The sequence below is a fragment of the Leucoraja erinacea genome, unplaced genomic scaffold, assembly GCF_028641065.1.
Source record: "Leucoraja erinacea ecotype New England unplaced genomic scaffold, Leri_hhj_1 Leri_266S, whole genome shotgun sequence".
NCBI classification, from domain to species: domain Eukaryota; kingdom Metazoa; phylum Chordata; class Chondrichthyes; order Rajiformes; family Rajidae; genus Leucoraja; species Leucoraja erinaceus.
The window spans coordinates 123,587-137,925 of NW_026576167.1; the positions used below are offsets into that span (position 1 = coordinate 123,587).

A 14,339-nucleotide genomic window follows, 5' to 3' on the forward strand; every position below is an offset into this window, starting at 1 on the left:
GCATCTATGACGTTTAATTCAAAAATTAGTTTCTATTGGAATAAGCCATATATTAATTACAATACAATGTCACCCAGGTATACATGCTTTAAAATGCGGAAGCAATAACGTAGTATCATCTGAAACAATAGTCCGTTGGAAAGTTACAGATTACTTCTGAAAGGATAATAATGCATAGAACACAATCTGCTGGAGTAACTCAGCGAGTCAAATAGCATTTCTGTAGGATGTGGACAGGTGACGTTTCAAAATAGGCAGGAGAAAGCTGAAGGGATGGGGCAGGACAAAGCCTGTCAAGTGTCCCCCCCCCCCCCCCCCCCCACCCCCGCACTTTCATTCTAGCTTGCTCTCTCCTACTACAACAGTCTGAAGAAGGGTCCCAACCTGAAATGCTGCCTATCCATGTCTTCCAGCGATGCTGCCTGACCTGTTGAATTAATCCCAACACTTTGTTCTAAGCAAAAATCCATCATCTGCAATTCTTTGTATCTTCAGAAAGAATAATGTCTGGTTCAGGTGAGATATAATTGTTTACACGCTATTGATGTCTGCAATCTATCCAATTGGGTTTGGAAGAGAAAAGTTATTAAGAATTGAATTAAAAGGGGGAGGTTTGTAGAAGGAATAGGGGACATATTTGTATTAGAAGTAAAGAGCAGAAATTAAAAATCGATTACAAGTGCAAAGAACAATACAAAATAATACTGGCAGACAAGATTAAGAACAGGCCCAAAGCATTTTATGTTAATCCAGTAAAAGGAAAAGACCCATTGGGGACCAATCTCTCTGGAACTACGAGATGTAGTTTAGTTTTAGTTTAGAGATGCGGCAGGGAAACAGGCCCTTCGGCCCACCGTGTCCATGCCGACCAGTGATCCCCACACGCTAACGCTATCCTGCACACACTAGGGCCAATTTTACACATACACCAAGCCAATTAACCTACGTACCTGTACATCCTTGGAGTATGGGACGAAACCGAAGATCTCGTTGAAAACCCACGCGGTCACGGGGAGAAAGTACAAACTGCGTACAGACAACACTCGTAGTCGGGATGCGACCTGGATCTCCGGCGCTGCAAGCGCTGGACGGCAGCAACTGTACTGCTGCACCACCGTGTATCCAGTATAGGTCCCATTAGGGACCCATCTCTATATGGAACCACAAGGTATAGGTGAAGTCTGAAATGAAAACCTCTCCTCTGCGTAGGAAGGAACTGCAGATGCTGGTTTACACCGAAGATAGACACAAAAAGCTAGAGTAACTCAGCGGGTCAGGCAGCATCTCTGAAGAGGAGCAATGGATGACATTTCGGGTCGAGACCTTTCTTCAGACTGAATAGATCATGGTTAGCTCCGGGAAGGTGTCAACAAAGCAAACAGATACAATGTAATCAGGGGGATAGTCAGACTGGTCGGAGAACTGGGAAGGGGGAGGGATGGAGATAGAGGGTAGGAAAGGATTACTTGAAGTTAGAGAAGTCAAAATTCATACCGCTGTGGTATAAGCTGCTCAAGCAAAATATGAGGAGCTGCTCCTCCAATTTGCGCTGGGCCTCTATCTGACCTCTGCTCTGTATTTACTGAAGGGAAGGATATTGCATTTCTTGAACCTTAAAACATGTTACCATTAAAAAGGAAATATTAGATACCTTGGATTAGATTTACAATGGATGTAGCCCAGGCTGCTATGGGATAAGATTGCTTTGATCCTGGCAGAGATTCTTACTGTTCACTGTGTTCACAAGTGAAGTGCAAGAAGTCAGGAGGACAGCAAATTTTACACAAGAAGGGTAGCGGGGATAAACCAGGTAATTCCAGGGCTCTGAACCTAACGTCAGTCAAATAGTGTAGATATGGGGAAGTACTGATACACAGGACTGCTGCACACTTGCACAGAGGGAAGAGCTTTGTTTGGAGAAGCACTTGTTTCTAGAGGACTAGAATACAAAAAACATGGGTGTAATGATGAAGCTTTATATGGTGCTGGTGAAACCACATTTGGATTATTGCGAGCAATTATCACATTAGCAGATAGCGTCATATCTGAAGAAGGATGTGCTGGTGCTGGAGATGATCCAGAGGAGATTTACTAGAATAGTCCCAGGAATGAGTGGGTTAACATATGATGAGCATTTGATGGCACTTGGCCTCTACTCGCTGGAGTTTAGAAGAATGAGGGCAGACCTCGTTGAAACTTACTGAATCAGTGAAAGGACTGGATGGAGTGGATGTGGAGAGGATGTTTCCCCCAGTGGAAGAGTCTAGGATCAGAGGCCATAACCTCAGAATAAAAGGAAGTACCTTCGAATGGAGACGAGGAGGAATGTTATTAGTCACAGGATGGTGAATCTGTGGAATTCATTGCCAAGTCAATGGACAATGGACAGTGTAGATTTCTACTCCGTCATTCAATCATGGCTAATCTATCTCTCTCTCCCAAACCCATTCTCATGTCTTCTCCACATAACCCCTGACACCTGTACTAATCAAGAATCTATCAATCACTGCCTAAAAAATATCCATTGACTTGGCCTCCACAGCCATCCGTGGCAAAGAATTCCACAGATTCACCAGCCTCTGACGAAAGGAATTCCTATTCATCTCCTTTTTAAAATAACTTCCTTTAATTCTGAGGCTATGACCTCTGGTCCTAGACTCTCCCACTAGTGGAAACATCCTCTCCACAACCACTCTATCCAGGCCTTTCACTTCCATTGAGGTCCTCCCTCATCCAGCTAGTACAGGCCCAGTACCGTCAAATGCTCATCATATGTTAACCCACTCATTCCTGGGATCATTCTCGTAAACCTCCTCTGGACCATCGCCAGAGCCAGCAAACACTTCCTTAGATATGGGGCCTATGGGTATATGTTGAGAAGGCAGCAGCTTTGAGGAAGGAAGGTTCAGTGTGAAAGGCACACTGAGTAGCAAAGTCAAATGCGGGTCCCTTGAAGGCAGGCACGGGTGAAATTATTATGGGCAACAAGGAAATGGCAGAAGAGTTGAATAGGTACTTCGGATCTGTCTTCACTAAGGAAGACACAAACAATCTCCCAGATGTACTGGAGGACAGAGGATCTGAGGGGGTAGAGGAACTGAAATAAATTTTCATTAGGCGAGAAATTGTTTTGGGTAGGCTAATGGGACTGAAGGATGATAAATCCCCTGTACCTGATGGTCTGCATCCCAGGGTCCTCAGGGAGGTGGCTCTAGAAATAGTGGACGCATTGGTGATCATTTTCCAATGTTCAATAGATTCAGGATCTGTTCGTGTGGATTGGAGGATAGCTAATGTTATCCCACTTTTTAAGAAAGGAGTGAGAGAGAAAACGGGGAATTACAGACCAGTTAGGTTGTGGGAAAGATGCTGGAGTCAATTATTAAAGAGGTAACAATGGAGCATTTGGATAGCAGTAAAAGGATTAGTCCAAGTCAACATGGATTTATGAAAGGGAATTCATGCTTGACTAATCTTCTGGAATTTTTTGAGGATGTGACAAGTAAAATGGATGAAGGGGTGCCAGTGGATGTAGTGTATCTAGCCTTTTAGAAAGCCTTTGATAGGGTCCCGCACGGGAGACTGGTGACTAAAATTAGGGCACATGGTATTGGGGGTAGGGTTTTGACATGGATAGAAAATTGGTTGGCAGACCGGAAGTAAAGTGTAGGAGTGAACGGGTCCTTTTCAGAATGGCAGGCAGTGGCGAGTGGAGTGTCGCAAGGCTCGGTGTTGGTGCGGCAACTATTTACCATATATATTAATGATTTGGAAAAGGGAATTGGGAGCAACACTAGCAAGTTTGTGGAAGACACAAAGCTGGGTGGCAGTGTGAACTGTGAAGAGGCTGTTAGGAGGTTGCAGGGTGAACTGGACAGGTTGAGTGAGTGGGCAGATGCGTGGCAGATGCAGTATAATATAGATAAATGTGAGGTTATCCACTTTGGCGGCAAAAACAAGAGGGCGGAATATTATCTCAATGGGGTTATGTTAGGTAAGGGGGAGGTAGAGCGAGACCTGGGCGTCCTTGTACACCGGTCATTGAAAGTTGGCTTACAGGTACAGCAGGCAGTGAAGAAAGCTAATGGGAAGTTGGCCTTCATACAAGTGGATTTCAGTATAGGAGTAAAGAGGTTCTTCTGCAGTTGTATAGGGCTCTGGTAAGACCACATCTGGAGTATTGTGTACAGTTTTGGTCTCCTCATTTGAGGAAGGACATCCTTGTGATTGAGGCAGTGCAGCGTAGGTTCATGAGATTGATCCCTGGGATGGTGGGACTGTCACATGAGGAAAGATTGAAAAGACTAGGCTTATATTCACTGGAATTTAGAAGGATGAGGTGGATCTTATAGAAACATATAACATTATAAAAGGACTGGACAAGCTAGATGCAGGAAAAATGTTCCCAATGTTGGGTGAGTCCAGAACCAGGGGCCGCAGTCTTAGAATAAAGGGGAGGTGATTTAAGAATGAGGTGAGAAAAAATATTTTCCCCCAGAGAGTTGCGACTCATCCAGCACCTATTTTCTATGCTTCTAAGGTCATGGGCAGATGGGTGAGGCGAAGGTTGAGGAATTAGAATGAGGATTTGTGTATCTGTTTAGTGAAACACACCGGAAAACAGCTGGATGTTTCTTAGTTACTTATTGGAAGAGAACCAACTCATCACGTTTGACTTTTTTTTCTTTAACTTTTCTCCAGTACTTTTTCCTCCCGCCGCACCTTCCTTCGAACACTCTGGTAACAGCTTCTCGTTGTTGGCGATCTTTGCTCTGATCTCTGCCTGCTTCTTCACAGCGGTCAGTGCCTGAATTCGCTCAATGAAGCCGGGCTTCCCCTCATCTTTCTCAGCCTGAATCAGGAGGTCAATGTAAGCCGGGGTGGACAACGGGTTTGGTCTCAGGGCTATTTCTTCAAGTCGTCTAATGCCCTGGGATAATTCTTGAATCAACTCCAGAACTGTGTTCTCCACCTCAGCAAAGTCCTGGCCAAGTAACTCCATAATTTTCTGCAGGCTCATCTTCTCACCGCATGCCTTCTCATACTTTTCCTTCAGTTCGTTGTACGTCCTCTTCTCCTTTTTTGTTACACAGACATACCTATACTCTTCCCTCACGTGTTTTCGTGAGGCACAGTTCCCCGGACAGACTACACAATTTCCCCACCAGTCCATTGATGAACACCAGTATTTGAAAATATAACCTGCATACATACAGGGGTCGTGACAACTGTATTCACAAACCGTACAGTTGTTTATTAATGGAGCATCGCTGCCAAGTTTCCTCTTTTCTTTAACAGTCATATCGACCTCGTACTCAAAATCTTTATTTTCTTCCAGTTTGGACTGGTTTTGGTTCAGAACTTGTTGGGTTTTCTTGAGTTCCTCTAATTTGGTCAGCCCTGCTTGGATCAGAGTCTGCAACCCGGCCACTACAGACTCCAGCTGGCTACGTTCCTTCAGAACCTCTCTGGTCAGGCACAGGCTCCTCGCCTGCATCGTGCTCAGAGCTGTGAAGAACTTTTTCATACTGTTTGTCCCCATCTTCCAGAACATCTGGTCAAAGTCATTATCCTCTTCCCCGCTGTCGTCAGATCTGCCCTCGTCACCAGAGGTCGGACACTGGGCATAAATGGCAGAATTGTTAAACTTGAAGTGTACTGGCAATCCCTTTTTGTCTTTGGGGCAGGGTACCTTGTCGGCTATCAGGGCCTCCAGAACTGGGGAGCGCTGCCCGTCTGCGAACGTCACCATTATCTGAATGTTCTCCGCGACATCTTTGCCAAAAATGGAAAGGATGGAATCGAAGACATATTTCTGTGTCGGGGTCAGGCGAGCCGAGGAGGCTTGGACGACGAAACAGACCGCGTCGATCTGATCAATGCCCTGTGGGGAAGTGAAGAACTCGCGGATTTGCTCAGTGATCTGTCGATCCCGGCTGATGCCCCTGATGTCCCCGAATCCTGGCGTGTCGATGATAGTCAGAGAGCAGTCGATGTTAAACCCTACCTGGTGGTGGAGATGGTAGGCAGTGATGGAGGAGGTCTGGCTCTCAGCCTGGGATTTTCCCGTCTCCTCCTGTATTAACTTGTATCTGATGTTGTCCCGCCACTCCACGCCCAAGATGTAGTTGATCATCCCGTTGATGAGGGTTGTCTTTCCTGATCCAGTTGCCCCCAGCACCATAATTGTCTTCATCTTGTGCAGAGTGGTGGGCTTTCCTAAGGAGCATTTCACAAGCTGCTTGGACTGATTAAACACCTCCCTTTCTAGGTTGAGCTTGTAAATGGAAGGGTTTCCTCTGGATATTAATTGAGCTTCTTCAAGAAGTTTCAGGGCAATTCCCTTTGGTCCGTGTGAACTATCGTGGCATTGTCTGTCTTTTGTCTGAACCTGCTCCCATGATCTGTCCAATGCAATAGACTTGAACAAAGATTCTTCCTTGTATTCATTCCTGTAATGAAATGCGTCGGCTCCAATCTGACTTGATCCGTCCCCGGACAGTGTTGGGCTGGGTGAACAATCCTGGAAGACCGGTTTACCAGGAGGACTTGTCGGCTGGGTGGAGACCTTGTAGATCTCACTGGCCTTGCTGACCCCTACCTTGGTCACTGCTCTGTATCGGATGTGATATTCCTGGTGTGGCTTCAACCCAGATATCGTGAAGGAGTGGGGTGCGTCAGGTGTATCTAGTATTGTCCATTTCTCCTGCTGGCTACCTCGATACTCTACCTTGTAGCTCACAATCTCATCAGAACCACATGTGGGTAGCTCTAACTGCAGCGTCACACTGTTGTGTGTTGTCCCACTCGCTGTTGGTCTCTCAGGCTGAGACGGGGGTTCAAAGCAGCGGCTCCTCACACTCCCTCCCCCGTACAGGTAAATAGACGCACCCACGTTACTGTCATCCTGTGCGGATCCAACAAGGAATTTTACTTTCTCGTCCCCACTGTTGGCTGTGGCAAAATCCAGGAACAGTCCTGATCGTTCCTTCATCTTCTCGGGTATGGACGATAAGTGAAACCAGCGCTCGCTGTGTTGTGTTGTATTGGCTCCGGCAGCAGGAGGTGGCATCTGCATTTTCTCTGTTGTGAGAGATCGGAGGTAATTGATTGCCTCCGTCAGGTAGAAATCCTCCTGATGCAGTGTTGTGAATGTGAAGCAGACCACGTAGTCTGTTACTGGATCCATCAACACTTCATGCAACTCTCTCCTTGATTTCACAACAGGTATGTCTTTCATTATCCTGAGGCAAAATCCCACAACCATCATCTCCCATTCCTTGTCATTCAGCCATGCGGTCAGTGATTGGTGTTTAAATGGTGACTGTTCCCTGTTCTTCAGTATGTCCGCCAGCAACCCTTCCTCCTTCCCACCGCCCCGAATGGACGGCAAAACTCTGGCTAAGGTCCCTTGGAAAACCAGTTTGTACTCCAGACACATCTCTCGGAATTGAAGTATCCTGTCCCCGATCTCAGGTAATTGAACTGCGACATTGTCTTTCATCAGGTCATTGCACCTCATCACGGCCTCACTGAGCTGTTCCAGGACACACTGGCAGCGATTGACCAGTCCCACGCTGATCTCCCTCACCATCTGAGCAGCTTTGGTGTCCAGTTTATTGAGAGGATAGAGCCAGACTGTGACAGGCACTGAATGTTCTCCACCTGGGCCCAGGAGGTGTGGAAGTGTTGCGTAGATATTGATGGCATCTCTGTAGGTGGTGGGATTGTTCTTCAGTGAGAAATCACCGTAAAATGTGCAGCTAAACTTCTCGGCCTGTGAGCTCTGTTCTTCTGTCATTTCTAGGGAGGCCTCTCCCTCGATCGCAATCTTAGGGAGACGTTTAATCATCACCTCCATGTTGCCCTGAATATTCTGTATGTTCTCTGCTGAAGAAGCCATTTGATCAAACACAAAGAAGGCCTGGGCCCCATACAACACTGCAGTAATGACATGGGTGGCTGAGCCCTCATCAAACACACTTGGGCAGGTAATATTCTGTCTCCCTAAGTGACTCATTGTCAGTTGTTCAAACTTGGTTGTTGCTTTGTAGTGAAGGGTAACTCGTGCTTGTTGCTTTGATTCCTTCGTGTCTCTGAGATATTTTGCCGACCCTTTCACCTCCACTAACCCAGCCAGGATACTCGCCTTCAGTGACCCTGACACATTGAGGGCATTGGATTTCTTCTCCATGGAGTCTGACGCAATGATGTGAAACTCAGTGCTGGGCTGGTCACGACGATCAAGGTTGCTCTGCAGTGTCTGCAAGTCCCACAGGGTGACGCCTACAGGATAAATCAGCGATCAAAACTGTTAATGTTGTGAAAATTACTCAAAGTGAATAATATTCCTTCAGTAGATTCAATCTCTGTACAGGTTGTGTCTTTGGCTGAACGTAAAACACTCTACACTCACTGGACTGATCACATGAGCAATAGGTGCGGCTTGGTGGCACAGCAATAGAGGAGCTGCCTTACAGCGCTTACACCGCCAGAGACCCGGTTCGATCTGGACTGCTGATGCTGTTTGTGCGGTTTGTACGTTCTTCCACTGACTGCGTAGGTTTTCTCTGAGATTTTTGGTTTCTTCCTACATTCCAAAGACGTACAGATTTGTAGGTTAATTGGCTTGGATAAATGTAACATTGTCCCAAGTATGTGTAGGATAGTGTTAATGTGCGGGGATCACTGGTCGTTGCGGACTCGGTGGGCTAAACTAAAGGGGTGGGAGATTGCAACCTTCACGTGGTCTGCCCTGCATCGCGAATGCAATCATATAACCATATAACAATTACAGCACGGAAACAGGCCATCTCAACCCTTCTAGTCCGTGACGAACACGTATTCTCCCCTAGTCCCATACACCTGCGCTCAGACCATAACCCTCCATTCCTTTCCCGTCCATATAACTATCCAATTTATTTTTAAATGATAAAAACAAACCTGCCTCCACCACCTTCACTGGAAGCTCATTCCACACAGCCACCACTCTCTGAGTAAAGAAGTTCCCCCTCATGTTACCCCTAAACTTCTGTCCCTTAATTCTCAAGTCATGTCCTCTTGTTTGAATCTTCCCTACTCTCAGTGGGAAAAGCTTTTCCACGTCAACTCTGTCGATCCCTCTCATCATTTTAAAGACCTCTATCAAGTTCGCCCCTTAACCATCTGCGCTCCAAAGAATAAAGCCCTAACTTGTTCAACAATCAACCCGGCGTGTACAATCAAATAAGATCACATAGAACAGGTTGTTCTACAACTTTAGGCTGTGCACGCCATAAGCAAGAAGAACTAATGTAAAAATACATTGAGTGCTGCAGTTACTCAATGGGTCAGGAGACAGTTCTGGAGAACATGGATAGGCGGCGATTTGGATCGTCTTCAAATCCATGTTTAGTTTAGAGATATGACGCGGAGATAAACCGGAGATCCCAGAGAAAACCATCGCAGGTCATGGGGAGAAAGTACAAACTCCATACAGACAGTACCCGTAGTCAGGATCGAACCTGGGTCTCTGGTGCTGTAAGGCAGCAACTTTACCGCTGTGCCACCGTGCTCCCATTATTCAATGCACTGTATAAACTGGACTATAACTGACAAAGTTGTGGTCACCATTGTGAGATTGGTCACCTGAACTTATGGCCCTGTATTGACCACCACTGTATCATAGAGTGATGCAGCATGTAAAGAGGCCCGACTTGCCCACACTGACAAACATGTCCCAGCTACACTAGTCCCACCAGCCTGCGTTTGGCCCTTACTCCTCCAAACCTGTCCTATCCATGTACCCGTTTAACTGTCTGAACCATTGGGATAGTCCCTGCCTCAACTACCTCCTCTGGTAGCTTGTTCCATACACCCACCACCCTTTGTGTGAAAACGTTACCCCTCAGATTCCTATCTTTTCCCCTTCATTTTAAACCCATGTCCTCTTGTCCTTGATTCCCCTACTCTGGACAAGAGGCTGCATCTACCCGATCTATTCCTCTCATGATTTTACACACCTGTATAAGATCAACCCTCAAATCAACCTATATCAGAGGGCATTTGACAAAATCCCTCATATGTCGAAATTCATTGAGTGGAAGGTATATGTGAATCCTACCACAACCAGAGAGCAGTCCTGAACTACTATCTACCTCATTGGTGACCCTTGGACTACCCTTGATCGGACCTTGCTGGCTTTACCTTGCACTATACGTTATTCCCTTATGTCTTTCGATTCACCTACTCTGGGCTCATGTGACTTCATGATTTATGTGAAGACATTCCAGTACCTGGGATCAGAGCATCTGATCGGCAGTCGTACAGCATTCCCAACTGGAAAGGCCGGCCCAGAGTGGCCAGTTGCAAGCACTCACTCATCACTAAACAGGAAGTGGACGCTCAACAAAATCCAGTGATCTGAAATAGAACGAGAAATAAAATATGAAGATGAATCCACTCAACGTACGGCTTTTTGAAGATGTGACCAAAAAGGCTTTCAGAGATATAGTGCGGGAACAGGCCCTTCGGCCCAACGAGTCCGTGCCGGCCACGATCCCCGCACTCTAACACCCCCCAGAGCCAATTTACATTTATATCAAGACAATTCACCCATAAACCTGTACATCTTTGAAATGTCGGAGGAAACCCACGCAGGTCACGGGGAGAATGTACAAACTCCGTACAGACAGCACCCGTGGTCAGTATTGAACCCCTTGTTTATGTTGAGGGATGTTAACTATTACACTGAAAATCACAGTATGTTTTTTTCAGGTGGATGAAGGCCATTCTGCCCACCCAGTCCCTTCTAGCTCTGGGTAAAGACAATCCACCTGGTCCCACATTCCCGCCTTGAAAATTCATTCCTTTCAGGAAGGAAATTTCAGCCAGACATCCATCGGGGAATGTTGCCGACTGGCCCGCTCCACACTGCAGGAGTACGTGCTGAGGGAAGCACTGAAGTTTGGTGCAGCCAACGCCAAGGCTCCATGGGGGAGGACCATTGTCTAGGGTCCTTCCGCTGCTGGACATTGGGGGGCAGGGTCTGGTGTAGATACCCCTCAAACAAGGGAAGGGAAACAAGGTGAAGATCATGAGAGATAGGAGTAGAATTAGGCCATTTGGCCCATCAAGTATACACCACCATTCATCCATGTCTCCCTAATAACCCCATTCTCCTGCCTTCTTCCTATAACCTTTGATATCCGTACTAGAATCAAGAATCTTTCTCTACCTTACATATATCCACTGACTTTGCCTCCAGAGCCTTCTGTGGCAAAGAATTCCACAGATACACCATCCTCTGATGAACGAAATACCACTTCATCTCCTTCTCAAAAGAACGTCCTTTAATTCTGTGGCTGTGACCTCTAGTCCTAGACTCTCCCACTAGTAGAAACATCCTCTCCACATCCACTGTATCCAAGGGGAAAAGATTTTAAAGGAATCAGAGAGTTAACCTTTTCACACAGGGTGGTGGGTGCATGGAACAAGCAGTTTAAGGATAAGGGGGAAATCCTTTAAGACCGAGATGAGAAAAACATTTTTCACACAGAGTGGTGAATCTCTGGAACTCTCTGCCACGAGGGTAGTTGAGGCCAGTTCATTGGCTATATTTAAGAGGGAGTTAGATGTGGCCCTTGTGGCTAAAGGGATCAGGGGGTATGGAGAGAAGGCAGTTACGGGATACGGAGTTGGCTGATCAGATTGAATGGCGGTGCAGGCTCGAAGGGCCGAATGGCCTACTCCTGCACCTATTTTCTATGTATCTATGTAAGAGTGGATGTGGAGAGAACGTTTCCACTAGTGTGAGAGTCTAGGACTAGAGGTTATAGCCTCAGGATTAAAGGATGTTCCTTTAGGAAGGAGATGAGAAGAAATTTCTTTAGTCAGAAGGTGGTGAATCTGTGGAGTTCTTTGCCGTAGATGGCTGTGGAGGCCAAGTCAGTGGATATTTTTAAGGCAGAGACAGATAGATTCTTGGTTAGTTCGGGTATCAGGGGTTATGGGGAGAAGGCTGGAGAATCGTGCACCTATCGCTTATGACCAAAAGCAGGCAGGCGGGACTAGTGTAGCTGGGACATGTTGTCCGGTGTGGGCAGGTTGGGATGTAGGGCCTGTTTCCACACTGTCTCACTCTATGACTAAACAAAGCAAGTGGCCCACAAGTGTGGCAAAGGTCTGAAGAATGGTCTCGATCCAAAACTGTCACCTATTCCTTATGAAACATATTCCTTATGAATATGAAACAGCACCTCATATTTTGCTTGGGCAACTTACACCCCAGCGGTATGCACATTGACTTCCTGAAATTCAAGTAACTCTTCTCCATCCCTCCCTCTTCCCAGTTTATCGACCAGTCTTACATTTTATCTCAGTTTGCTTTGTTGTAACCTTCTCCCAACTAACAATGATCTATTCTACACTTCCTTATCTATGTACCTCCCACTCCCTTGACATCAGTCTGAAGAAGGGTCTCGACCCCAAACATCACCCATTCCTTCTCTCCAGAGATGCTGCCTGTCCCACTGAGTTATTCTAGCTTTTTATCTTTGTGCTTTCTTTAAAGACAGGTGCAGGTGCACCCCTACTGTACAGATACCGTGATACACGAGCAGAACACAAAATGCTGGAGGAACGGACAGCATCTGGAAATGGACAGCCGACATTTCGGGTCATAGAGTAATATAATGTTACAGCGTGGAAACAGGCCCTTCGGCCCAACTTGCCAACACCCGTTAACACGACATTTCGGGTCGAGACCTTTTAGATGAAGATGCCCGCATGTTGTGTTTCTTGTCTATTCCTGGGACACGAACCTTCATCACTCACCGATCGAGGAAGCGACCGTCTGCAGCTGTAAGGGGATTGCAGCGTTGGCAATGGGGCGAATGGTCTTGCTTGGAGCTCCCCCCCGGCACAATCAGTGCTGAGTGCAGACACAGAACCTCACTGGACCGACACAACCCCGGCGCTAGGAGCTGAGATGTACCGAGACTGCTTTCAGCAAACACAAGAATCGACTCCAATGCCCGCGGTGATATCTGCAGAGAAAGGCTATTTATTCTCCAGCGATCTCCACACCCGAGATTGGAATGAATTCTAGGAAAATACTTTCACTTTCGGTTTTAATGTGCAGAAACAATGAACAGTTGCGCACCTGGTACCTGGCCATAAACAAGGGCGGTGCTCACCAGATTCAGCAAGCTGGCTTGTGTATCGGTTTCTTCAACTTTATGTAACCCTTGCTTTGCCTCTCATTGAATGGCGGTGCTGCCTCGAAGGGCCGAATGGCCTACTCCTGCACCTATTTTCTAGGTTTCTATGACCTTTTGATTAATTTGTGTAGGAAGGAACTGCAGAAGCTGGTAAACACTGAAGATAGGCACAAAATGCTGGAGTTACTCAGCGGAACATGGAGCATCTCTGGAGAGAAGGAATGGGTGGAGTTTCAAGTCCAACAGATACCGTACAGTGGTTTGAGCTAACATAAAGCCACAGAGTTCAGAAATTGCAGCGAAAACAGACAGTGGATGTTGGAACAAAATATAGATATAGATTAGTTAGAAATAACTTTTAGAGCTCTTAAAGATAGTGGAGTCAAGGGATATGGAGAAGGCAAGAACGAGGTACTGATTGTGGATGATCAGCCATGATCACAGTGAATGGCGGTGCTGGCTCGAAGGGCCGTATGGCCTATTCCTACACCTGTTGTCTATAAACAAACCACTGGAAGGAACTGCAGATGTCGGTTTACACCAGCGATAGACATAAACTTACCGAATAGTGAAAGGCCTGAATGGAGAGGATGTTGTCACTAAAGTGGGAGACTAAAGTATGTTCCTTTAAGAAGATGAGGAGGAATTTCTTTAGTCAGAGGGTGGTGAATCTGTGGAATTCATTGCCACATAAGGCTCGGGAGGCCGTCAATGGATATTTTTAAGGCAGAGATAGATAGATAGATAGATAGATAGATCGATCGATCGATCGATAGATAGATAGATAGATCAGTTAATACGGGTGTCAGAGGTTATGGAGAAAAGGCAGGAGAATAGGGTAGGAGGGTAATAGATCAGCCATGATTGAATGGCGATGGGCCGAATGGCCTAATTCTGCTCCTAGTACTTATGAACATTAAAATACTGGGAACTTAGCAGGTGGTGCAGCATCTCTGGAGCCATTGAGTCATAGAACATTGAAACAGGCCCTTCGGCTCAAGTTGCTCCCAGCAGCCAACATGTCCCATCTACTGGGCCTGTACTCGAGTGTAGAAGGATGAGGGGTACCTCATGGAAATAGACTGAAAGGCCTGGATAGAGTGAATGTGGAGAGGATGTTTCCACTAGAGTGAAAGTCTA

The 14,339-nt window shown here is 46.4% G+C and overlaps 1 protein-coding gene across 2 annotated transcripts; it reads right to left on the reverse strand.

The window, feature by feature from the left end:
- Positions 1-331: 331 nt before the first annotated feature.
- On the reverse strand, positions 332-13,535 carry LOC129693345 (uncharacterized). 2 transcript variants are annotated; one of them, XM_055630190.1, is made up of 3 exons: positions 12,814-13,535; positions 10,275-10,401; positions 332-8,286 (listed from the first exon to the last, which is right to left on the reverse strand). In XM_055630190.1, exons 2-3 carry the CDS (start codon positions 10,360-10,362, stop codon positions 4,640-4,642), a joined length of 3,735 nt encoding a protein of 1,244 aa, XP_055486165.1. In that variant the 5' UTR covers positions 10,363-10,401; positions 12,814-13,535; the 3' UTR covers positions 332-4,639. The 2 variants fall into 2 exon arrangements, with proteins under 2 accessions (XP_055486165.1, XP_055486166.1); XM_055630191.1 differs by having other exon boundaries at positions 10,275-13,535.
- Positions 13,536-14,339: the final 804 nt, after the last annotated feature.